At 37.3% G+C, this 26030-nt stretch overlaps 1 protein-coding gene across 2 annotated transcripts in view; it reads right to left on the bottom strand.

The window, feature by feature from the left end:
• The window catches only part of DNAAF9 (dynein axonemal assembly factor 9), a 113155-nt gene that overhangs the window by 83164 nt on the left and 3961 nt on the right, over nucleotides 1-26030 (bottom strand). The window contains exons 2-6 of one of the 2 annotated variants that reach the window (XM_039863852.1): nucleotides 15705-15784; nucleotides 10842-10961; nucleotides 7679-7803; nucleotides 6832-6928; nucleotides 5236-5342 (exon numbers count right to left, since the gene is read on the bottom strand). In XM_039863852.1, coding sequence (XP_039719786.1) covers nucleotides 5236-5342; nucleotides 6832-6928; nucleotides 7679-7803; nucleotides 10842-10961; nucleotides 15705-15784 — 529 coding nt within the window. The remainder of the gene's footprint in view (nucleotides 1-5235; nucleotides 5343-6831; nucleotides 6929-7678; nucleotides 7804-10841; nucleotides 10962-15704; nucleotides 15785-26030) is intronic. The other variant, XM_039863853.1, reaches the window with a different exon arrangement.

Below are 26030 nucleotides of genomic sequence, written 5' to 3'. Positions count from 1 at the left end.
GCCACCAACAGCTTCACTTTTTTTACTTGTGTAATTAAAAAAAATATCAATCCTTAAGGTTTTTTATAAATGCCCCAATTTGCTAGTATGCTTACACTAGGGTTTCTCAACAGCAACTCTATTATAATTTTAGGCCAGATACTTCTTTGTTGTGAGGGGCTATCCATGCATTGTAGGGAGGCTTAAGCAGCAGCTGCATCCCCACTCCCACACAGGCAAACCAAAAGTATTTCCAAACGCTGCTAAATGTCTTGGGGGTGGGGTCAGCAAAATCATCCCAATTATGAACACTGGTTTAAACATATCAGATAATCTATCAATTCTTTTTCTTCTTACTTTGCCTGCTCTGGCTGTTATGTAAGCTTGCTGACCAACTACTATTTTTACTCTGAGAGTTCTCTTTGCTGTCATCCTGGAGCTCTCAGATGATGGATCTGGTTCCATGGCTCACTTATCTCCTCTTTCTTAGTTAACTCCCTTGACTACTGAAACACAGCCTCCAATAACTTTCTAAGAAAGGATTAATGGGAAGCAAAATTTTTCTGAGTATTAAAATCTCTTTATTCTGTCTTCATAGCTGATTTATCGGTCACTGATGCTCCTTTATTCCTTTGGATTCTTCATTCTCTCTGTGCTTCTTTTTGGATCGTTTCTATTGCTATCACTTCAAATTCACTATTCTTTTCCTCTGCAATGCCTATTCTGCTATTAATAACATGCAGCATATTTTTCATTTTAGACAGGGCAATTTTAATCTCTAGAAGTTCAATTTGGGTATTTATATTTTGTCTAGCATGTTCAATCTTTCCTCCAGCTTTTTTTAACCCCTCCCCCATCCTCTAGCTTCTTGAACATGTGGAATACAGCTGGAATAACAGTTTTTAATATTCTTGTTGGCTACTTCTAATATTTCTGTCAATTCTAGGTCAATTTTGATTGACTGATTACGTTGTCAGTCATGTTTTCTTGCTTCTTTGTTAAACCCGATAATCTTTGGATCCCACACATTGTGCTTTGCCTTGTTGGGTGCTGGGTATCTTTGTATTCCTATAAATATTTTTGTGCTTTGTTCCGGGATGCAGTTAAGTAACTTGCAGTTTGATCCTTTCGGGTCTTGTTTTTATGATTTGTTCAGAAGGTCTAGAGCAGTGCTCAGTCTAAGGTTGATTATTCTCCACTACTGAGACAAAACCTTCCTGAGGACTCTAAACAATGCAAAGTGAATTATTTGTTTTTCCAGTCTAACTGGTGAGAACCAGGCACTCACAGCTCTTAGCATGCATCAAGCACTGTTCTTGAATACTTTCAGATTTTTTTCCCCTCCACTTTTGGTAGTTACCTCATGCATGAATGCACTGATCAATATTCTGCTAAATACTTGGGATGGGTGCGGGGCAGGGGAATCTTGGCAGATCTTGGGAGTTCTGTCTCTGGGCAGTTCCCTCCTTTTTATTACTCTAGCTTCCTTGGTCTCAAAAGACTCTCAGCTGCATTCCCTCAACTCAGAAAGTGCACTGGGATCCACTGGGTACCTCCACCTTCCCCCGCACGCCCCCTCCCCCAGTCATGGCCTGCAAATATTCTTTAAGTAGTAAGCTAGGGCATTCATAGGACTCATCTTGTTTGTTCTATCTTTCAAAGAATCAGTATTCCTCATTGCCTGATGTCTAGTGTCTTGAAACTACTGCTTCACATATTTTGTCTGGAGGAGAGAAATCCGGTTCCTGTTGTCTTATAGGTGACTTATATTTTTCTTCCTGGAAGCTTTTTATGATATTCTTTAATCTTCCATGTTCAAAAAAAGGCAGACAGATTTAAGTTTTTTTCTTCCCATTCACAGCTGCTAAGTGATTTTATTTAAAAAAGTGTTTTTACTTCTTTTTATCACTAGATATATTTTATTCTTTTTTTTAAAAAAAGTTTCCTCTCTTCTGATATTTCCGCTCTATCTTTCTGGAACTTTTACTTATTGGATATCAGACTTCTTGGCTCAGTTCTCCATAACTTTTTTTCAAAATTTCTATCTCTTTAATTTTATTATTCTACATTTTTAGAGATTTTCCTAACTTGACTTTCCAACTCCTCTACTGATTTTATAAATTATAATTTTCCATAACTATTATTTTCCTTATCTTTATTTATCACAACACTTGTTCTATGGTTGCCAAAAATCTTACATTTCTCTGGGCATCCTAAGGAGACCTCTGTATTTTAAGTATTCCTCTATATATTAAATTATATTTAGGTCGTATTCAATCAGTTCTTTTTTTCTTTTAATCTTTGTATTTTTAAGTTATAGGTATTTAATCAAGCACCCAGTGATCTTTGGTGGCCTGCTTATATTTTCAAATGGAAAGGCTCATTGGAAGCTTTATGGGCTCAGCAGAGCTTGTCAACTACCAGGAAGCATTTTTAGGGAGAACAGACAGGCAGGAGGCTGTTATTTCAGGATCTCTACCCACTTATATTCTAAATGTCAAAATGTAGAGAGCCCCACTCTCAGGCAACAAAGGCTACACTAGCCAATGAGTTCTCTTTGTTTTGTCATACTTTTTCTTTGGAGAACTCCTACCCACACACCCGGTTCCTTGTTTTTTCCTAGGGTAGAAGTGGCAATTAGTAATTGTCTGGTTGCCTGTCACTTAGGGGATGGTGACGGGAGGGAGGCACTAACTATTACATAATAACTTTCAATAAATTCTTTCACTTTCAATATCACCAATTTCCATTCTTTAGCCCCTATTTTAACTTCTCTTTCCTCATTGATCTAATCTATTTGGCCCCTTCCTCTATATTCTGGGACAGCTTTTCAAGTGTCAACTGATTAGATTTTATAGAGGTACTAAATTTGATTTCTTTTTAAATGAGGCTTATTACAATCTTTCCTTATATGTCACCCATCTCCCTTTTTAATCTGCTTGCTCTACCTGCCATATCTCATTTCTATTTTTACAAACTCTGTTCTGAAAAATACAAAAGAGGTATTTTTCTCAATTGTTATTTTATTTCCTGGAAAATCTTTTTTAAAAGCAAGTTGATCTATTTCGGCATCAAATATGCTATGGTCTCGTATTTTTTTTTTAATCTTTTCATAAGTCTTATTCTAGCTTTCAATACGAAGATCTTATGTTTGCCCATAAAAAAAAGGTGAATGAATGCTTGCTTTATGGTTACTTTCATTATTCAGAAGTTTGCTATTAGAAACCTCCTGGTGGGGAGCTAGTTGATGTAAATTTACATTTCTAGGTCACGGTTCCAGCAGGTAGAGAAGAAGAAGAAAGAAGCTGGAGGCAGGAAAGTCCTAACAGAGGAACTTCCCTGTACTGCTTCCCAGAAGGAAAGAGTTCTCTATCGTAACTCAGTTTGGCTCAGCCTAAATACCAAGTAAATGCTATGCAGATCTGGCTTCCTTTCTCATGCTGGCACCTACTGTATCAGGGACAAAACAGCCTCTAAATTTAGAACTTTCTTCTGGGTATGGCCATGCAATAAAACAGAAGTTTAAAAAAATTAAGTTATAAGTATCTATAGTTCTCCTTCTCTGAACTTTCAAAAGAGGCAAGAACTTTTCTGTAAGACCCTTGATATGTGAATCAGCGTGGAATAGAGAATATAATGGCAGAGCCAATTAGTAGGCCAAACTGCTCCATACCTTAAAGGATCCAGAAGGACAGGGTAAGGAAGAAAACTGAGAGTGAGGGATGGTGGTGAGGAATGAGATGGAGACAAAGGGAAGTATTTGAGAGAATAAAAATTAGCAACTATTGAAGAGAGCAGGATCTGTAGAAGGAGATCTTGAGATCCTATTCCACCTCTCCTGCCCCTCCTGTCCCACCTACTGTACCCTTCCTGTCCCATCTCCCCTGTTCTACTTCACCTGCTCTTACTATATGATATGGGCTGTTTCTTCCTCACTGCACATCCCACCCCCTAAAAACACCACCCTACAATAAAGATCTATACTGCCTTGTAAAGGTTTCTGCAAAGGAGATTTTATTACTTTGGGTTGTGACTTCATGGTGTGATACACCTTAAGGAAGGAGCCAGGGACCTGCCTCTTTTGGGCTGCATCAATTATGCAGCCTCCTAGTGCACTGCTTTCCAATGCTAATCTAGCGGCAGCCCAGTTAGAATCTGAAGCCAGACTCTCTGGACTGGGCTCCAGCCCTGCCACTAACTGGCTATTAGCTCTGTGACTTTGGAAATTTCATTTAACCTGTTAATTAGGGATGGTAACAGTACTTACACTTCAGAGAGTTACTGTAAGAATTAAAATCGATTCATATAAAGTACCTAGAACAGTGTCTGGAGTATAGGAGGCACACCATGAAAGCCTAGTTTATACAATTAATTAAAAATAAATATTACCATTACTGCTAAAAATGTTAGCTTTCTCTTTCCCCATCTCCTATGGCCTGCCTCCCTTCCAGTCTCCACTCTTCTAAATTAGAGAGCATTACTTCTTATCAGAGGCTGATTCCACAGCCTGGTTGATGGTCTGCTACTTATAGTCAATGTGAGAATACTGCGGTTTTGGAGCAGGAAAAGTGGAGCTGAGTGGTGTGCTTCTCTTCAGCCCCACAGCTCATGTTTCTCCACATTATAGAGTCTGCCAGGCAAACCTCCATTCATTTCCTAGGATGCTGCTACTTCTCCGAAGGAGGGTAGGAGTTAGCCCTGGGCTTTGTTTTCAAAGGTCCCACTTACTCTATCCCTAATAATATGTTTCCATTTCTAGCATGTCAATGCTCCCTCTCTCTGGTTTCCTGTGCTGGGGGCAGATGATCGCAGTGGAGATCCTGGGGAGGCACCAAGATGCCTGTGGTGGTGCTGCTAACCTACCAGGCCATCCTCCCTAATATGTACTCTGGATGATCCCCTCTCCAAAATGCATTCATTAATCTACTTAACAAATATCTACTGGTCATCTCCTAGGTACAAATAATACTATAATAAAATATACTGTTCTTACCATAAAAGCTAACCCTTTTATTCCTCTGGTACACAGTACTTATACAAAATTCATTGCTCTTGCACGAGAAAGGAGAACAGAAGAACTCCAAGAAGAAAGAACACAGGAGCTCAGTTTGGGGACTAGCCACAAACAGCAACCATTTATCATTTCAAGTCTTTTAACTTGCTTAATGGCTTTGGGAGGTCATTGCCAGCTTTTCAGAGTGTTATAATGATGCACACCTACACTGTGGACCCTTTATAAAAACCAGGCATACATACCTCATATTTCATGGTAAAAAATCCATCCCCTCCAATGCCCTCAAGAGCAAAGGCCTGTACAATTGGCCATTTCTCCACTACAAACATATCAAATATCTGCAAGTGACCTAGAGGAATCAAATACAACAACATGTATCAAATACCACTTTGACATAACAGTCTAAACCTGATCTAATGTGGTTAGACAGGCATTATTTCTCATAAGTTTACCATAGTCTCATCTAGCAAAATAAAATTAAAACAGATAAATGGTTAGATATTAACACTAGAAATACAAGAAAAATTCAAACCATAAACAAGTTACATAAATTCCGATTTCTCTATATTTTCACATTCTGATTTTGTAAGCAAGCAAGCAAACTAATAAATAAATAAATAAATAAATAAATAAATAAATAAATTGTGGTTTATTGCATCTGAATTGCATCACTTAGTGGATATAATTATTAACAGACCCAAACCTGGCTTCTCTTCTGTAAGAAACATGGCTAACCTACTTCCTCAAGGGAAAATTACCAAATAAAAAATTCTCCTTTCTTATAACAATAGCTTCAATGCACAATTTTTTTTTTAAGATATAAGCATTTGTTGATTTTTTTTTCTTGTACTTTTTTACAGAAAACATTTAAACAACATTTTTGTTTATTTTTAAACCCGTTTTCCATTTGCCCTGAGAATATTTGCCGGCCGTGCTTGCGGCTGCAGCATTTACCCAAAGATAACTTGTGGATTACAGTCTTAACCTTATCTCCAAAGGTTGCCAAGAGGTATCTCGCTTTTATCATTATTTTTGCATTGCTCTAGTATATGGAGTCTTTGGAAGCGAATGACATCATTCTGTTTATAGCATTCTGTTTTTAGTTGTGGTATTTCCATTTACAAAATATAGTAATTCTCGATTGCTGAAAGCGTCAAATCCTAGAAAACAAAGCATTCCTATGCGTGATGTTAACATCGTTCTCGAGCAGTTGCTAGCTGAAAATTTATTTGATGAATCCAATTTATGTATACCTTTCTGTTACATTGAGATTAGAGACAAGTTCTGTTTAGAAATAACTCCAAGAACAGTTTTTATATTTTATTTTCACATTGAAAACTAGTCAGATTTGCTTCAGCCTCAAAGAGTGTGTTTTTACGTAAAATTAACACTGGTAGCAAGCTGCAATTTTTTTTCTAAATGAGAAATGGGCTAATTTTTCAATTACAGTTGACATTCATTATCGTTTCATATTAGTTTCAGGTGTATACACATTTTTGAACCTGTCAGCATATTTTTAACAGTTACCCAATTGTTATTTCTTATTACCAAGAGACCCTATATCTACACTCTATGTCCAATAACGGGTACAGAGTTGATGGCAACTGTGGTAAATTGCTTATCAGTTCTTCTGAAACTTGTTATGAACTCAAGCTTACATAGAGAAGTTCCCAAATTTCTTTCTGCTTGAGCCTCTGCCTTTAGTGAAGATAGATCAATGTGTTTCTCGGCTGAATGCCTTCAGTGAATGCTTCCGCTCAAAGGAAAGTAGGGCCATGTGATTCACACACCATCCAAGTAAGGTTAAAATGCAGATTGGCTCACTGCTACACACTCACCTTGGGAGCTGTAAGGAATGCCAATTCTACTACAGTCTCTAACCATGTCCACAAAGCTGGCAATTTTAAATTCTTCTGCAGCTTCCTCATCTTCATACTAAAGAGGGAAAGTGGAAAGAAAGCAGGCTCCGATGAAACGTCATGCAAAGTTCCATATATTTTCGGCATTTTATTAGTAGTCTCAAATGACATTTATAAAAGACTGCACCCGAGAGGCATTTCCAAAACCAACATTTTATGTTTGCTTGTCAGAAACACTATCATTCCCTTACCTTACACCATACACAAATCAACCCTGAATGGATCAGGCCTAAACGCAAGAGATAAAACCTATCCTCAAAAATCCCCAAATGCTCACATAGAAAGAAAGGTTCTTCTTGACACTTAACCAGGCCACAATTTCCATGAAATCCTAAATCTCAAATCCCAGTGTGATTTCCAGCCAAACCCTTGAAATGGGCCCAAAGGGAAACAGCAACAGGTACCAAGAAATTCTAACACAAATAAGTTATAAAGCTTATCAAATTCTCCTGGGGCGGTATGCAGGCATTAGTCCCCTGAGACAATGTGCACAGGGTGATGATGAAGCAGGGCAGGAAGGCAGGTTCTCAAACCTGCTACTAGGTCCCAATCTGGAGTCCCTTTTGTCCCCTTGAGAGATACAACTTATCTATAAGGTGGCCTCATAATGAAATTAGAAAAGTTCCACTAAAACAAATAATTTTTTTTTGGTGTAACCACATTCTGCAATTTGATTTGTTTAGGGGCTTTCTGTTTCAGATCTACACTTGCCTGAAACAGTATTCTTAGGGAGTCTCTAAATGCCTATTTTACTTTTCTTCCTCACCTCGTTTTCGGTCATGCAGTGGAAATGCAGATTTCTCCAATGTGCCACATAGGGTAAGAGATAGCGATAATTTACAGGGTTACAGTACAGATGGACACTGTCTGATTTAATCAATATAATTACATCTGCAAGAAAAACAAAATTAAAACAAGATTTTCAAAGGCATTTTCTTTACACGTTTTCTGCCCACATAGTAAAACCATTAAAACTACTTCAGAGACAATGTAACAAAACTCTAAACTAAAAATTCTTTAATTAAGTAACGTGCTTCAAAGTGACTATGGAACACTCAAATGTAGACAGCAAGAATTTCCTCACCCCATGAGATGCTCCCACCACCGTGGCCCTCTGGTGATGGCAATGCAGGCACAGAATAAGTCAAAGGAACAGCCTTCTGGGTGTTTAGCAAAGTGCAACACAGTTGAATCTGCAGTACCAAACTCAGCTATGTACTTCACTGCAGAGATAAATTCCAAATAGAAACTCCACAGCCTAAAGCCAGTGAGGCAGGAAAATAGCACCAAATATGGCCAGTGATTGGTTTTCCTGCAGACATCAGTATCTAAAGCTTTTGGCTGTTGGCTCATCTAGTTCAAGGCATTCATGGGCCTGAGGACATCGCCTTTTGTCAGCTTCGGGAAGGATTACTGTGTATGGTGGTGAACTCTGTACACAGGAAAGGCTGGGAGGAAGGAAATAGAGATAGGTGGACAAGGCTTCTATAAATAGATCCACAGCTCACAGATTTAAGGAATAAACATCAGTGTTGATGGGTCAAATAAATAAAGTAATCCCAATAATGCAAATACACCCAGATAAACTAACAGAAGAGCCATGGAATGGAGCAAGACTATGAAAGCGGTTTGAATACTGAGAAAGAAAGCAGTCATACTTCCAGAAGAAAAGCAGAGGCTCCATTCCATTGCTCCTCAGAAATCAGAGCCATTAGGCCTCTCTGTAACAAGATGATGCTAGAGAAGCTGCTTAAGTTGGCTAGAGGTGAGAGAGAAGCATGGGGGCAGGGAGCATCTGAGGCAGGTTTAGGGCAATGCCAACACTGTAACACAGTGTGACAGACCACAATCTGCAAAAACATAAGCCCAATGAATACTGACTGCAGCTGAACACACAGCTGAGTGGCCTCTTGATACAGCTCCATGATGGTAGTGGCCTTTGAGCCACTTTGAGTTCCACAGTCAGACCCTAGGTGTCCTAGGAAACATAGCATGGAGCAGCCTCTTCACTGTTGGTTCTCTGGTAAGCTCTGGAGTCAAAAGTTGGCAGGGGGTGAGAAAGGGGCTCCCTCTCACCTGATGGTCTTCCTCACACAGGCCCTCTAAAAGAGCCCTGCCCTGAATCATATATAGACTGTATCTCAGGAGTGAAGAGTTTGATGACATTTGGAAAGCCTGAGGGCTTCCTCTGTAGATTATACTCTACACTAGTGTCTAACATACCACAAAGAGTCCAATAAAAGAAATATTACAATAGCTGCTAAACCTAATTAAGTATTCTCGGGATCTCATAGGATTGATGTCATCACTATGAACAAAGTTTAACAGAGTACACAGCCAGGTAAAAGAAGCAAGCATAAGAGAACTGGATGAACATGTAAACTATTTAAAATTTTCTTTTTAAAATAAATCCTTTGTCTTGGCCTCTTTTCTTTGTATATAGTTAGAGACTGAAATGCAGAAGCATAAATCTGGTGATCTTAGTTTTCCGACTACTTCAATTTTAAAGACGAATTTATTAATTTGGAAGAAAATGCTCATTTCATAAGCATACATTGTGCCCGGTGAGAGGATAAAAACAAAGATAAGTCAAAAAAGCACACCTTTGAAGATTTAAAACTATTTCTTTAATTTCACTACTGTAATGTCCTCAGCAACCTTGGTTGCAGTAAAATGTATGGCTGGTACAAGCATCTGTCTTTTTATAACTCTCTAAATGAGCTGCCAGGATGAATTCTTTCCAAACCAGTAGATGCTGTGCAGTGTCAGGAAACATTTTTTAACTCAAAATCTGAAACTAAATTTGAACTGAAAAAAATATAATCGAAGGAATAATTTCAGCCTCTTTCTATACTTCTGAATCAGAAAGAAATCTTTAACCAATCGATAAGGATAGATATTATTAAGGATTTTACTACAGCAGAAGTTTCACATACAGTAGAACAGGGTTTCTCAAACTTGGCACTACTGTTTAAAACAGATCATTCTTTGTTGTGGGGTGCTGTTCCGCGCTCCATAAGATGTTTAATGGCATCTCTGGCCTCTACTGACTCTGCCTAGTTGTGACAATCAAAAATGTCTTCAGATATTGGCAAACGTCGCCTGGAGGATAAAACCAACTAGTTAAAAACCACTGCATTAGATCCACAGCAAGATTATTTCATCAGATGTTTGCTTTCACGTGTCTCCCAGCTGCTTCACAAGAGCTGTCTGTCTCTTGTCCAATTTGATTTGTCTATTCCTGTGTCTCCTGATCCATCTGGCAGACAAGTCATGATGCTAAGTATGTGATATGAGAGATAGCTCTTGGCATCAGCCCACAGCAGCATCAACACAGGGTGAGTGTCTCAGAGCTGAGGAAAGGGGAATATAAGCAGAAAGCCTGCATTGTAGTCATGTGCATGGCCTTGAATTAAAGTCACACAGGAAACAATTCTCAAAGACAGAACAGAACAAAGAGCCTTTGTTCCTAAGCTGAAGATCCACGAAGTCTTCTTTGTAGGAGTAGCCTGCAGGCTGATCCTTGACTCACAGTTAAGAAAGTGCTTTCACAGAACAATGCACATAATCTGAACCTCCCAGCATAGAGGCAGTGGGCAATTCAGAGGAAAACTAGAAGATATATCAAGAAGATATAAAGCTAAACACTGATGTTTACTTTTTTCTCTAAAGGTGATTTAGCTAGTAAACATTCTGAAAACCACAGGTCACTGGTCTCTTAATATCCAGCAGTTGACCTGTAGGAGCATATCACTCAATATATCAGTAAAGAAAAGTGTTGTTTTTCATTAATAAAAAAGTAAAAATTTACTGAGACTTGAGGATATTTTACATTTGATCATTGTCCCATAAAACAACTGTGAAATAAGGATCCAAAGAAGCAAATCACCTAGTCCTCTGACGCATAGACTTTACTAATGTATACTTACCATCGAGAACTTCTTCAGAAAACCCCGTTTTCTCAAAATCACTGGTATTCTGATTGTACAAACCAAACAGAAGATAATTTGCCAGCTCTCTGCAGCCTTCATTGTACCGGCTATCGATTCCTGAAAGGCAAAGGCGGCTCTGATTAGCTATACTGAACTATGGGGAACAAATGAGCCACAATAGTTTACTCCTGCTACCAAAATCCTGATGGTTAAGTAAAAGGCAACAGAGCAGTTTTGTACCAGAAATCAAACTCAATTAACTCTCTGTGAAAGCAGCAGGCCTCAGCATCAAGTACCCTTAAGCTGATTCAAGATCTATATAGTTGAGATAGTTGAACAACACAGATTACTGAAACTATTAACTGCCAAAGAGTAATCCTTGAGGATAGAAAGATACAGAAAATATAATCCAAGTCCTGCCATGGCTAGTTAAAGATTTGAAATATTTTCAGTAGGAATAGGAATAGATGTTAGAAAAATATTCACTTCCCAAAGAGACCTTTATCAAAACATGTGGGATCAAATGAAGGAGAATTAAGGTGATTTGAAACGAAGTCAAAGAAGTAAAGACGAGGACAAGTGACCAGAACCACATAATGTAGGGAGGAGGCAAGAGAATTAAAAATGTTAATCAAGCCACAGCCACAATCAGAGATTGCAATATGCGGATCAACCCTGTAACCAGGCCGGGAGGATACCTACAAAACAAAGGAAGATTTCTGCCAGGATTACTAACAACCCATTTCCCCACTCCAGTGGAAGGGAAAAGCAGGACAAGAGTCCTTAGCTGGCTGCCCTACACAAATAAAATCATTCATTCCCGATGGATAAAACCATGGGGTACCTATGGATCAAAGGCTGGGAAATGTCTGCCCGGGGCTATTAGTGCTGCATACTCTTCTCCTTCCCCTTCCTAACTGTATGTCCATATCAAAGGAAATGAGAACTAAAGAATGACAGGTAAACTGAATTCCATGAACACTCAGCCCCCTACTCACTGCTTTTCCACGTCTCTCTTGGTCCCTCACACTCTCTGCCTCTGAAAGGAGACCACACTTTGTGGCGTGTTACCACTTTTCTAATAAACTTTCCTTTTGAGTCTAACTTTGGCACGTGTGAATTCTTTCTACACTCTCCACCAAAGGACCCTCTTCTTCTCTCAGTGCAGGGCTTGGTCTCCTTCCCAACTCCAGGAAATTTGCCCTGTTCTGCATCATGAAGACAAGCATCATTTCACAAATATTTATCAGGTCCAAAGGCTATCATTGTGCTGGATGCTGGAGTGTGTGGTAAACATGCCTACAAATGGCCCTCACACAGCTTACAGTCTAGTGGAGCTAGATCAGAGACAAGTAAAAAGGAAATGAAACAATACTACCTTCATTACTACCTTTCGATGCCATAAACATAAATACTATCTGATTCCTGGGTATCTGTGAAGGCCCAGAGCTATGGCTCTGGGTAAGAGGGACATGTCAAGAGCAGGAGGCTGCTGTCTATGTGAGGCTAAGAGGAAGGAGTTAGGTCAGAAGGAGCTCCAAGAATGAAAATATGGCTGGAGCCTGGGAAACAGGACTGTCAATGGTCAGACCAGTAAAAAGTAATGGTCATTCAGATCAGAAGGGCCTAGGGACTGCCTGTGTCAAAGGACTTCTACTATGGAAGGACTCTTTCTCAGCTGAGATCAAAGTAGCACAGCCCTGTTCTTTCCCAACTAACGCGTCAGTAAAAAAAGGGGTGAAGAGAATCAAAAGCAGGAATGGCCTGATCTACATAAGGCCAAAAATTGAAAGGGCTATGGAGTTAAAATAACCAGTGGACTAGGCAGGCCTAGTCTTAGCATGTCCCTTTCTAAGGGTTCCAACTGTATAAACTGTTGCATAAATTGGTAACATTAAAAAACTGACCATATAAAATTAAAGGCAAAGAAACTATATGTAGATATTGTGCTCTGGTTGATAAAATTATTTCCCATGGGGTATTATGGATTAACAAATCTGATACTATTACACATGTATACTAGAATTAAGTAAATGGATGGTATGTGGTAGGTGCCAAGTTTCTCACCCGTGGAGTGGGAGTTTATAGATAAGCAAGAGGAGGAGGCTAGAATGATCCATGTGGTAATGGGTTAGAGCTGGAGACATTTGTATGAATTCATGTTTAGCTTAACATACAGATTGTTACTTAACATTTACAGATTTGTGTATACACACCATTTAATGTACACACATATATTCCCTTACTCTGTCAGCTGAGAGGGCCTACAAGCAATGACATCGCAGTAGCAATAAGCATACTCAGTGCCCATATCTTGGTTTCTAGAACCATTCTCCAATAAAGAAAACAAGGCTCCTTAGAGAAATGGTTGATTTTAGGACTGGAACTGAAAATATGCACAATAAGCCTAGGGCATCTTTTTGTGCCAGAAGTTCTAAACAAACAAGCAACAAAACTTTGCTGGGGTATATCAAAGGGAGGAACATAGGAGCCAACTGAAGAGCTCTAAATGGCCAAAGCAGGAACAATTTGAAGTTGTAGTGAATTATAACATAAAGTATGAATGAAGTAGAGCTGGATTTTAACTCAAAGTATAAAATAAATATCCATGAATCCATACTGATACAAATGTTTGAATAAACAAAGAAATAGGAGAGAAGAGACAAAGCTCCCATGTAGAATTTCAAATAATTTATGTAGATACTCTCCTCCTCAAGGTGACAGAGTGTAACTCCCCATTCTGTCAGTGTGGGCTGCAGAGGACAGTATGGAAGGACAGGTGGGAGACTACTTTACAGAGCATAACTTGAAAACACTATCTTAGCCAGGTGACCAAGGTCAATATAAACAGTAAAAAGTCATGTTGATAGTATGTATCCTTGGTATTATGTGATGAAAATGGCATGTTACTTCACTGGGCTTCCATCCAAAAACCCACAACCCCAGTCTAATCATGAGAAAAATATAAGAAAAATCTCAATAGAGGGACATGCTACAAAAAACTTCAGTAGCACTTCTCAAAACTGTCAAAATCATCAAAAACAAGGACAGTCAATAGGAATTTAAGACATGACAAATGTAATATAGTATCTTGGATGGGATCCTGGAATAGAAAGAGGACTTTAAGCAAAAACTAAGGGAATGTGAAGAAAATACGGACTTTAGTTAATAATGTATTGATTAATTAATTGTGACAAATGTACTATACTAACTTAAGATGCTAATAACAGGAAACTGGGCAAGGGGTACATGGGTACTCTGCACTATCTTTGTAATTTTTCTGTAACTCTAAAACTGTTCTAAAAAAGAAATTAAAAAAAAAAAGACTGACCATGCCAAATGTTGGTGAGGGGGTACAAGAAATGGAACTCTCATGAACTACTGGTACAACTAGTACAACCACTTTGCATATAAAGGTTTATAGCAGCTTCATTTGTAAAGGCAAATAATAGAAACCCAATACCCATCAATAGTTGAATGAATAAATGGATATATACATACAATAAAATACTAATAACCAATAAAAAGGAATGAACCACTGACACATGCTACAATATGAATCTTAAAATAATTATGCTAAATGAAAGAAGTCAAAAAGAATGCATATTATATGATTCCATTTATATAAAACTCTAGATGACTCAAACTAATATATAGTGACAGAAAGCATATCAGTAGCTGTTTGGGAGTGGGGAAGGGGCAGAACAGAGACCTTACAAAGGAGCACAAGGAAACATGGAGATAATGGATATGTGCTCTACCTTGATCATGGTGGTTAGTTTCACAAACATGTCAAAACTTACTGTACATTTTAAATATGCACAGTTAACTGTATGTCAATTACAGCACCATAAAGCTGTTTTAAAAAAAAGGTTAACAGAAAATCAGAACATTTCCTAAACCATAACGATTAAATGATAAATGCTAAAGTGGAGGTGAGTTGAGTCAGAGTTGCTTAGAAGGGTATTTCAGGGGTTAGAAAGCTAGATTCAGCCAATCAACCAACAAACAATGAGATGCTATGACAATTCTAATTACCCAGGAAAGTATTCACTAAACCTCAGAAGCTATTAAAAAATATATCCTTCGCTGATTTCTCGCTTCACTTTCTCATCAAGGTTTATTAATTTCTTACCTCTATCTTTACACTCAACCTCAAAAACATCAATTTCTGCAACATATGCTTGTTTTCATTTAAAAAATACATATTTTGGTCTCACGATATTGTCATAAGTTGACCCCTTCTCAATTCTTTAGTATTTTATATTCAAGTAATCAATCTGATATGTAAAAATCTCCAAGGTAATATGGTCAAGTGAAAAATTTTAAATTAGGTTAACAATGATATACATAAAATATTCCCATTTATGTTAAAAAAAAAAAGATACAGTTGACCATATTATTTCTGGGAAGTGGGACTGTGTATATGAGATGGTTTTAGGAAGCTATGTTCATTGTTATTCATGTATTGTCTTAATTTTTAAATTCTTTGATATATTTTTACAATAAAACAATTTCGAAGAACAAATAAATGCCTAGTTCTGCCACTCTATGGCCCTGAGCAAGTTTATCTCCCAGAATCTGTTTCCTCCTCCGTAAAAAAGGGACAACACTGCTCCCTTATAAGACTGCTGTGAGGAGAAATGAGATAATGTGGATAAAGCTCCTGCTCTGTGATAAGGACTCCCTGTCTTACTGATACTTCACTCAACCTCATTAAAACAGCCACCTATTTGAGGGGAACAAGAGAGGGGACGATAACTCACAGCTTGTCTTATAATATTACTATTATCAATATCTTTCTGTGAACACAAGCCAAGTTGCCCCAGCCCTGAGTCCCATCTTGTTAAAAGCACTGACCTAAGATGCAGAGGATCCCATCGGGTCGAGATTTGCTGCTCTGGGTTAGAATGCTCTGAACCTGGCGGAGGCGGCTGCAGCTGCAACGAAAAGAGAAATCAGGTCTCTGAGTGCCAGCACATGAAGGCACGAGGAAGAGGAATGACTGCTAGGGATGGTTCTTGTCTAGTTTTGGATTCAGAACCACAAAATGAATTAAGAATTGTTCCCTTCTCTTCTATTTTCTGGAAGTGATTATGCAGAATTGGTCTGAAGACTAAGTCTGAACTGCTGATTACAAACCAGGATGGGTCAGTGGCTCTCTGGCTCAAGAGAGGAAGAAGCCAAAGGCCCTCTCATGATCAATGCTGGATAGTACTGGGACTCAGCAGCTTAGCCGAAAGACTTCCAATGACTTCTCATTTTTGAGGATTATCAAAGAACATTTTCCATCACACTAACTTGCCCTAACTGTGGTCCTCACCTGTCTATCAAAAACAAAAACAAAATAGAAAAAAAAAAAAAAGAAAACCTGGTCTAACGACTAAAATAAAGCTCCGATTGTCCATCACAACTACCCCAAGTGTACAGGAGTACATACTTGCTCTCATTTCTATACAGATGTATTATTCCTTTGGTCTGAGGGATATCCTCTTCCTCTCAAACAAAGCATAAGGAGATGCACTCCCAGATATTAATATTACTTTTAAGGACCCTATGCTCTCTATACTAGCCTTTCCTCCTTCCCAGTAGTCCCAAGAGAGGTGCTCAATTCCCTCCTCAAGAAAGATCCTTCCACTGGATCTGCCTCCACTATTCATTCTAATACTCCTATATTTAATTTTTTCCCCTATAGTCAAAATATTCCCAGCCCTACCACATTATTATTAACTAAGATCCTCCACAAACTGACTACACTAACTGTCCCATCCTTGACAATCAGACTTCACCCCCACCCTTCACTGAATCTGCTCTGGTACACTGCCCTACACTTGGCCAAGCAGTAGTATTTCCAGCCAAATCACACTATTTCCCTTCCCTGGATTCCTTTTTCCTCCTGGGGTTCTTTCTGATGTTCCCACACCTCAAGTCATCTACTCCATGACTTAGTGGTCATTATCACTGCCTTCCTTCAAGATGTTCACATCTTCCACTTAATACCAAAACCAGACAAAGACAGTAGAAAGAAAAAAAACCATACAGATAAATATCCATCATGAATATATAGGTAAAAACCCTTAAAAAATATTACCAAATAGAACTCAACAACATACAAAAAAAATTAGAACAGGTCCTCAAATAACATCGTTGAGTTATCACATTGATGAAAAATAAATAAATTAATTATTGGCCGGGACACGTCTGTGTGGAGTTTACAAATTCTCTCCATGGCTGCGTGGGTTTTCTCCAGGTACTCCAGTTTCCTCCCACATCCTAAAGATGTGCATATGAGGTGAACTGGCATGTCTACATTGTCCCAATCTGAGTAAGTGTGGGTGTGGTGTGTGTGTGAATGTGTCCTACAACTGAAGGGCACCATGTCCAGGATTGGTCCCCACCTTGTGCCCTGAGCTGCTGGGAGAGGCTCTGGCCACCTGCAACCCTGAACTGGAGTAAGTAGGTTAGAAAATAATTATCTTATTTGTTTTTATTAATCTTTCTTAAATGTATGTATGTATGTAATCATTTATTTCAATGTTTACCATTAGAAGTGTTTTTGGTCTTTATTCAGAAGTTTGGTGATATTTTTGTGACCAGAAGTAAGCCATAGAAACCTAACTCTTGTTTCTATCAATTAGCCTATGGAAAAATTAGTTTCATTATACGCGTTTCCCTTAAACCCTCAATTTCCGAGAACCTATCATAAACATTAAGTGAGGACTTACTGTATACACAATGACCAAGAGAAGTGTATCCCAGTGATGCAAGGCCGGTTCATATAGATAAATCAATCAATGCAATCTATCATATTGGATTTGGTAACAAAAGAAAAATATATAAATTAAACTTCGTCAGAATTAAAAACTTATGCTCATCAAAGGACACATTTAACAGAGTGAAAAGGAAACCCAGAGAATGGGAGAAAATATCTGCAAATCATATATCTGATAAACAGCTAATATCCACAATACATTAAAAAAACCTAAAATTCAACAAAAATAACAACAACAACAAAAAAACAATTAAAAATGGGCAAAGGACAGGAATAGACATTCTCCAAAGATAAACGAATGGCCAATAAGCATATAAAAACAGGCTCAACATCACTAATCATTAGGGAAATGCAAATCAAAAACTCAAAAGAGATCCTACTCCCATACAAATTAGGATGACTGTCAAAAAAAAAGAAAGAAAGGAAAAGAAAGAAAAGAACAAGTTTTAGCAATGAGGAGAAACTGGAAACTTTGTGCACTGTTGATGGGAATGAAAAAAGTGTAGCACTATAGAAAACAGTATGGAGGTTCCTCAAAAAATTAAAAATAGGATTACTGTATGATCCAGCAATTCCACTTCTGGGTATATACCCAAAAGAATTGAAAGCAAGGACTCAAAGAGATACTTGTACACTCATGTTCATGGCTGCATTATTCACAATAGTCAAAAGGTAGAAGCAATGTAAGTTGTCTATCAACAGAGGAATACATAAATTGTGGGATATACATACAATGGCATATCATTCAATCTTAAAAAGGACAGAAATTCTGACACATGCTAAAACATGGATGAATCTTGAGGACATTATAGAAAGTGAAATAAGCCAGTCATGAAAGGACAAATATTGTATGACTCCATTTTTTTGAGATACCTAGAACAGTTAAATTCATGGAGACAGAAAGTAGAATGCCAGGGGCTGGGGGGGAATAAATGAGGAGTTCTTGTTTAATAGGTAGAATTTCAGTCTCACAAGATGAAGAGCTCTATTGATGGATAGTAGTGATTGCAGCATAACATTGCGAATGTACTTAATGCCACTAAATCATACACTTAAAAATGGTTAAGATGTTTAAATTTTATGTGTACTTTATCACAATTTTTAAAAATTAAGTTAAAAAATTCAATGTAATGTAAAAACAAAAAGAACAAAGGGAAAATCTTCTAGCATAAAGAGATTACAGAATAATAATACAGTGCAATGTACAAAATGTAATATGATTTTTTAAAAACCAGGTAAACATTCATGAGGCATCTGGGAAATTTTGAATGTGGCCTGGGTATTTGATGATAGTAAGGAATGAATGTTAACTTTTTTAGGCAAGATAATCTTACTGTGGCTATATAGCAGAATGTCCTTTTTCTTAGCAGATGCATGATGCTTAGGAATGAAGTATCACAATGTCTGCAACTTATTTGAAAAAGGTTTAACAGAAAAAAAGAATGAGAAAAAGGATAAAGATAATGCATGCGTGGCAAAATGTTAAAAACTGGTGAATCTAAGTGGTAGAACTAGTATTCATTGTACTATTCTTTGCATCTTTATTGTGTGAACATTTTCATAATAAAAATTTGGGGCCTGAGTTAAGCAGGACATGTGGAGTAACTTAGGGCTTTAGAAGCAGCAGAAAAGAAACTGCAAGACAATCAAGATTAGAGTAAGAAAGCTTCTTTCTCTGGGAAATGGTTGCCTGCCCTTCTCACATTTTCATGTTTAATATGACTGACTTTGCAGTCATTCTCTACTCTAGAAATATTTCATCAAGTTGGTCCTTTGGCCCATTTCCCAACCCATCTGGGCAGTATGCTGACTGCCAAGGTTACCAAGGACTCTTCGGTTTTCAAACTTGTAAGAAGCCAGTGACTGAAGCATAAGTAGGTCATGTGACCAGGAGACAACCGGCTTCCCCAACACTGCTGTGGAAAGCCAAGACAATACTGAACACAGAAGCAAAAAGAGTTTCTTTTCCACAAGTATCCTGACCAAATAAAGTGGAAGCATATAAAGTGTAGAAAGACCTCCTTTTTCCCAGAGTAAAACATCATCCTAACTAGTATCTACTATTTTCTTGTTAAATGGGTAAAATTAAATTCAGTTCTCCTTTTCCTTTGTACATTTTCTTGCTTCCCAAATTTAATTTTTAACCAGACATAGCCTATTATTTATTTCTGAACCATTAAACTTGTCACTTACTGAAGTATTTACCTATTTTAAAAAAAAAGACCTGGTAAGTATGTATAAAGAAAACCACAATCACCCATATTCCTGGCACTCAGAATTAACCACTATTAACATTTTGGCACACTTGCTTTAATCTATGTTAGTGCCTTTTTCAATTATGTGTATGAAATATTAATTTATTATCCTTGTTGATGAAAAAATAGAATATTACTTATAAAACTAAAGTCTTTGTTGTACCTTACTCCAAAGATCACCATTATGAGTTTATGTTTTCATCCAGAATTTTTTTTAAATAGAAATTTTCACACATACGCCAAGCACAGCAGTAGTACTGCCTTCTAGCTTCCAAGTCTACCTGAGCACAGCAAGCACAGCAAGCACATCCTGGGCAGAAGGCCTCTCGTCACCCATGACTTTACAAAGTTCCTCCTTTAAGATACCTGTAGACTCAGAAGAACCAATAATGCAGTTTATGTTAAATATGCTGCTTGTATGCTATACTTTATTTCTAACTTTCCTTAGATTCACTTGGAATCCAGACAGATGACAAGAAGAAAACAAGACCTAAACAGAAGCAATTTGCCCAAGATCACAAGGCTGAGTAAAGATTAACAGCACCAGAACCTGAGCAACCAGGTACCCTGACTCTGAACTTTTTCTCTGATACACCTCACCGATTTCCTGACAATAAAGTAAGCCACAGATATGTTTAAATTCTAAGCAATAATCTCTGTTCTTACACCTTCTGATTTATATGTAACAGTTCACTACTCACTGCTTTTACAATTACTGTATACACAACCAGGGGCATTTTCTTATTTGTATTTCATTATCCTGGTTCCCTGGGAATGATGAAAAAGTTGAAAATTTTATTTTTGCCTGTTTTTCCTCCATAATTTATGCTAACCTTTTGATTTTCAAAATTAAATAATTAAAACAAATATATTCTTCTTCTATTCTGTATGCTCTGTGTTTTGAATGTTTTATCAAGTGAATTCTCATAACAATCTGATTCACCTCATCGTAAAAAAGTGCTGTGAACAATAGTGTGAATCTCTCAGTAATATACAGTTAGCGTGAGTTTTTGGGGAGGGGATTGTTTTTACATAAAATCATATTCACGAGATATGAGGTAAGAGCTCTACAGCATGTTCTTTTCACTTAACATTATACTTTAAGATCTGTTGAAATTAGTACTAGAACTCAACCTCATTTTAAAAACCGCTGTATTCATTTGTTTTTATTTAACCAGCCACTATGATTGGACATTCAGGATTTTTATTGTTTTCCAATAGCAAACAATACTTCAATGGGCAACCTTATACATCCATCTTTGACACAAATACAGAAGTTTCTGGAAGGTAGAGACCTAAAAGTAGCACTGCCAGGTTAATAGGTATTTGCATTTTAAATTTTGACAGATCTTGCCAAATTCTTTTCTTAAAACATTCACCTACGGTTTCCCAGAGTACCTGTTCCCCCACAACTTTCTAAACCATGTGTTATCACTCTTCAACTAATGTTAGTCTAATGATTAGAATTTTCATTGTTATAATTTATATTCTCCCTAATCACTAGGGAGGTTGTTAAATGTTTATTAATCACCTACATTTCTTTATCTATGAATGCATATTCGTGTTCTTTGCCCATTTTCTATTTGGTCATTTGGGATTTTTTCCTGAATAATTTATATATTCCACCATATTTTAAAAGTTGTTTTGGCCATATGTTGCAAATTATTTTCTTCAAACTTCTAGACTTTGTTTATGCCATCTTTTTCAGGCAGTAGGTTAAAGGTTTTATATAATTAAATCTATCTTTACTTGTAAGCTTAGAGGTTTTAGGTCCTCCTTTTGTGTCTTCTCCACTCAGTGTTATTAAAAATAATAATAAAATGCCAATCATTTCCTTTTAATTATGTATATGTGTGTTAAACATTTAACTTTGCTCCTCTGGAATATGCTTTTTATCTTTGTGAAGCAGGAATATAACTGTATTTTTTCCTCAAAAACATAATTGATTGTTCCCAAGACCATATACTGATCCTTTTAAACCTCTGATATGGAATGACACTTTTAGCAGATGCTAAATTGCTATATATAGCTGGATCTATTTTTCTGGATCTTTAATTGGTCCATTTATCTATTCTCACAGAAACAGTACACTTAAAAATATAATTAGAGCTTAAAGGTATTAATGTTATCTCTTGGGCTTTCTAGTATATGGATTATTTTTAATTTCTGATAGGGCAAATCCTTCTATCATTGTTCCAAAGATCCCAGGGCTTTTATTGAACATTTTATCTTTAAGACAAAGTATAAAATAGGCTTGTCAAGTTCCATAAAATTCTCGTGAGACTTGTGATTATATTGAATGTGGACAGTACTGAGCTACCCACTCAGGAACATGTCTCTCTATTCATTGTTTTATACCCTTCTGTCAAGTTTTATATTTTTATTTATAAAAATATTAAAAATATTATAAATTATTTATTAGGTTGATTCCTACATATTTTATAGTTTTTGTTCCCATTTTGAATGTCATCTTGAGTCTCTTACATTTTTCAAACTTGCTACACTTACTAGTCCTAATAGTTCTGCCTATTGTCATAGGTTTCCATCTAGTGAATCATAGCACTTTTATCTCTTCTTTTCCTATATTTGCAGCTTGTAATTCATCAAGTTTTAGCTGAGCACCTACTATGTTCCAGGCACTGCCTATTGAGAGCACTGGGGATTTAACAATGAACAAAAGGGCAAAAATCCTTGGGACAAAAATCCCAGAACCCACGTTTTAATTGGAGGATGGTGGCCAAGGTGGAGAAAGGAGAAACAAAATAAATAAGTAAAATACATTTGTCCTGTGGTGTGATGGGGGGCGGGGCGGGGGGAGGGCTGTGAGTCCTAAGAGGAGGGTGGATTTCAGTTTTAAAGAGAGAGATCAGGAAAGGCTTTACCAAGAGAGGATATTTGCAGAAAGACCTGAAGGAAGAAAGTAAGCTACACAGCAAATGAAAAGGCCTTAAAGCAGGAGCGTCCCTGAGACCTGTGTGGCTGGAATAGATTAAGTGAAGGAGAGAGTAGTAGAAGATGAAGGAAAAAAGGGGGCAAGGTAAGGACCAGATTAGTTAAATTTTGTAGCTGATGATTTGAGTTTTCAACTTTGAAAACAGGGATGACTTGTGTGAGATGAGTTATATTTTAATAAGATCACTCTATCTGCTGTACTGAAAACAGACCAAAGGGGGACAAGAGTTGAACCTGGCAGACCAATTAAGAGTCTACTGTAATAATATAGGCAATAAATAATTATTTCTTTTGCTTATCTTATTAGCTGAAACCTTATTATGTTGGTTAATTTAAATCAGAAATGTCACATTTTAAAGTACTTTTTGGGGGGCACCTACTAGCCTGTTAATAGATTTCCTAATGATAAACAATTCTTGCATTTCTGGGACAAATTCTACTTGTGCATGAAGCTGTTTTTACCATACTTCTAGATTCAACACACTATTGTTTTACTTAGGATTTTTGCATTTGTAGTTCTCTGTGCTCTCCTAGTCAAATACCAGGATTATGTCAGCCTCAGATAATGAACAGTAGGGCTTTCTGAGGTACAGACATACCTTGTTTTATTGTGCTTCACAGATGTGTTTTTTACAAATTGAAGGCAAGACCCTCCACCAGAAAAATGATTATGACTCATTTTATTGTAATATTTGTTTTATTGTAGAGGTCTGGAACTGAATCCACAATATCTCTGAGTATGCCTGAATAGACTTCATTCAAAATGCTTTCCATTTCTATGTCCTCTATTAACATACACTGTGCCCCTTCTTAGCCACAGTATCCAGTCATGACTTACCCAGGAGCAAGCCAGGCCTACTGGAGTCCTTTCCAGGGATTTCCTGTTTTAGAGCTATTCTACGGTTAGCATTTTATTTTCCATTTTCTTCCTTTTCTTCAGCTTTCTCTGAGCATTTCCTCACACAATCTGCTCTTTGTAAAGTCAGTTTCAGAAGCCTTCATTCAGAAAGCATTCACTTTCCATCACTTCTTTGACTATTACAAGCATGCCAAACCTAAACTCAACATGGAATCCTAGATTGGATCTTGGAATAGAAAAAGGATATTAATGGAAAAAACAGAGAAATCCACAGTCTAGAGTAATAAACTCCAAGTAAACAAAAGTTTACTAAGTAAACTACTGAACCACATTAATTTCTTAGTTTTGATAAATGCACCAGTTATATGTAAGATGTTAACATTAAAGGAAGCTCAGTGAAGCCTACATGGGAGCTCTGTACCATATTTGCAATTCATCTATAAATCTAAAATTATGTTTAAAATAAGAAGTTGAAAACACAAAACATGCCAAATGAGCTGACTTCGTCCTCAAATGGGCTCAAAATCACAGACAAGTTTTAAACACCCAAGTTTCAAACTCTTGATTTTTCTTTCTTTTAATTTCAGAGAAAAAAGAAAAACACAATAATTTAAGATATGTAACTCTTGAGGGCATCTACATCTCACTCACTCTCCCTCTCAAAAAACTGGAACATCAGAGAAGCACCCAAGAGCTACAAAACATTGTCAAGATATTGTGTACGATTAATGAATGCCACTAAATAAGAGTTCTCAGTACATGGTCATCCCTGACACAAGGGAAAAGGTAGATACTTAGATCCTTGGGCCAGAAATAAGGCCATTAAAACTTTACTAAGCAATTACTTTTTCCTTCTACAGGCATCACACAAAGCGTCCCTGGCCAGCATCTAAACAAGTATACTGGAGATGAAACTTCACATTTTCAGACATACAAAGTCAGAGTCTTGCTTTGCATTTTGAGTTTTCTTAAGGCAGGGCCTGGATCAACCATATTACAGCTGCAATTATTACTTTGGTATATCTGTAAACTTAAAAGAGAACCACAGATATTGGCAACTGGTCAATAAACATCACCTACCTCTGTGAAGCTTAAGTGATTTCTGTGGAACATCTCTATTGTGAACCACCTTCTCACCAGCTATCACACAACTATGATTATTCATTCTCTGAACATCCATGAAATGTAACATTGCCCACAGCTTCACCTGTAATTATTCCCTATTCACTCAATAAATAATTACTGCAAGCAGTGTTTCATAATGGCTAACAATAACAGTTCATATTTAGTGAGTGCTGACTATATGCCAGACACTGATCTAAGCACTAGGGCAAGCACTGTGGGAAATGGCAATAAAAAATGGTCCCAGCCCTTTGGTAGTTTCCAGGGGTAACAAAGGTCTTTCCTTAAGAGTCCCTTAACAAGGAAGAAATCTTACCTGCACATGATATAGAGGAGCCCCAGCACAGGAACCCCTTAATTAGGTTGTTCTGCTAGAGTACATCCTTCTTTGGTTTCTCTATAAAGGCTATATAGAAAGTCAAATTTTGAGATCTTGCATGTGTGAAATGTCTTGATCCTTCCCCTCACACTTGCCTTGAGAGTTTGTCTAGATACAGAATTCTGGGTGAGAATCCATTGCCTTTCAGAAGGCACTGCTTGCTCCATTATCTTCTAGTTTCCAATCTGGCTACAATCCTATAATTCCTCATCCTATCCATGTAATTTGTAGATATTCTTTAGTCTTTACAGTGCAAAAATTTTTATGATGCTGTGCCTTGGCATGGATATTTTAAAATTAATTGTGCTGGATTCTTGGAGAATCTTTTTAATCTAGAAACTAGCATCCTTTGGTTTTGAGAAATTTTATTTTGGATGATTTCTTCATGCCATCAAATAATAACCACCCACTATCCTTGTTACAAACATCTATAAACCTCTATGTCATTCAGTCCTCCACACTGTCTAAAGATTTTAGCTTCTGGATGATTGTCTCTTCTACTATCACCACTCTCACCTTAAGATAATCTCAGTATGCATACTGAGATAATCCTTCCACTATCCTTACCTCTCAGTCCCTTCACTCCTGTCTTCCAATGATGTCCTCTGTCTTACCTCAGCTACTCTCTCCCAGGCAGTTGAGCTGCTTACCTCCAAGCAGCTCAACACAGCTGAAAAAAAAAATATATCACCATGCCAACGGAGTCTCATCTTAAATTTATAGCAAACACCAAATGGGTACTTGGTGCTGCCTGGCAATACTAAAATATTTCCTTATTCAACTCATTTTCCCCCACTCTCTTGATGAACGTTACATATTTCTCCTCAAACTCGCCAACACCTCCTCC

The sequence above is a fragment of the Pteropus medius genome, unplaced genomic scaffold (assembly GCF_902729225.1).
Source record: "Pteropus medius unplaced genomic scaffold, Ma_sr-lr_union100, whole genome shotgun sequence".
Classification (NCBI taxonomy): domain Eukaryota; kingdom Metazoa; phylum Chordata; class Mammalia; order Chiroptera; family Pteropodidae; genus Pteropus; species Pteropus medius.
Note: the sequence above shows the minus strand (reverse complement) of the source record. Positions and strands in the feature narration are given on the sequence as shown.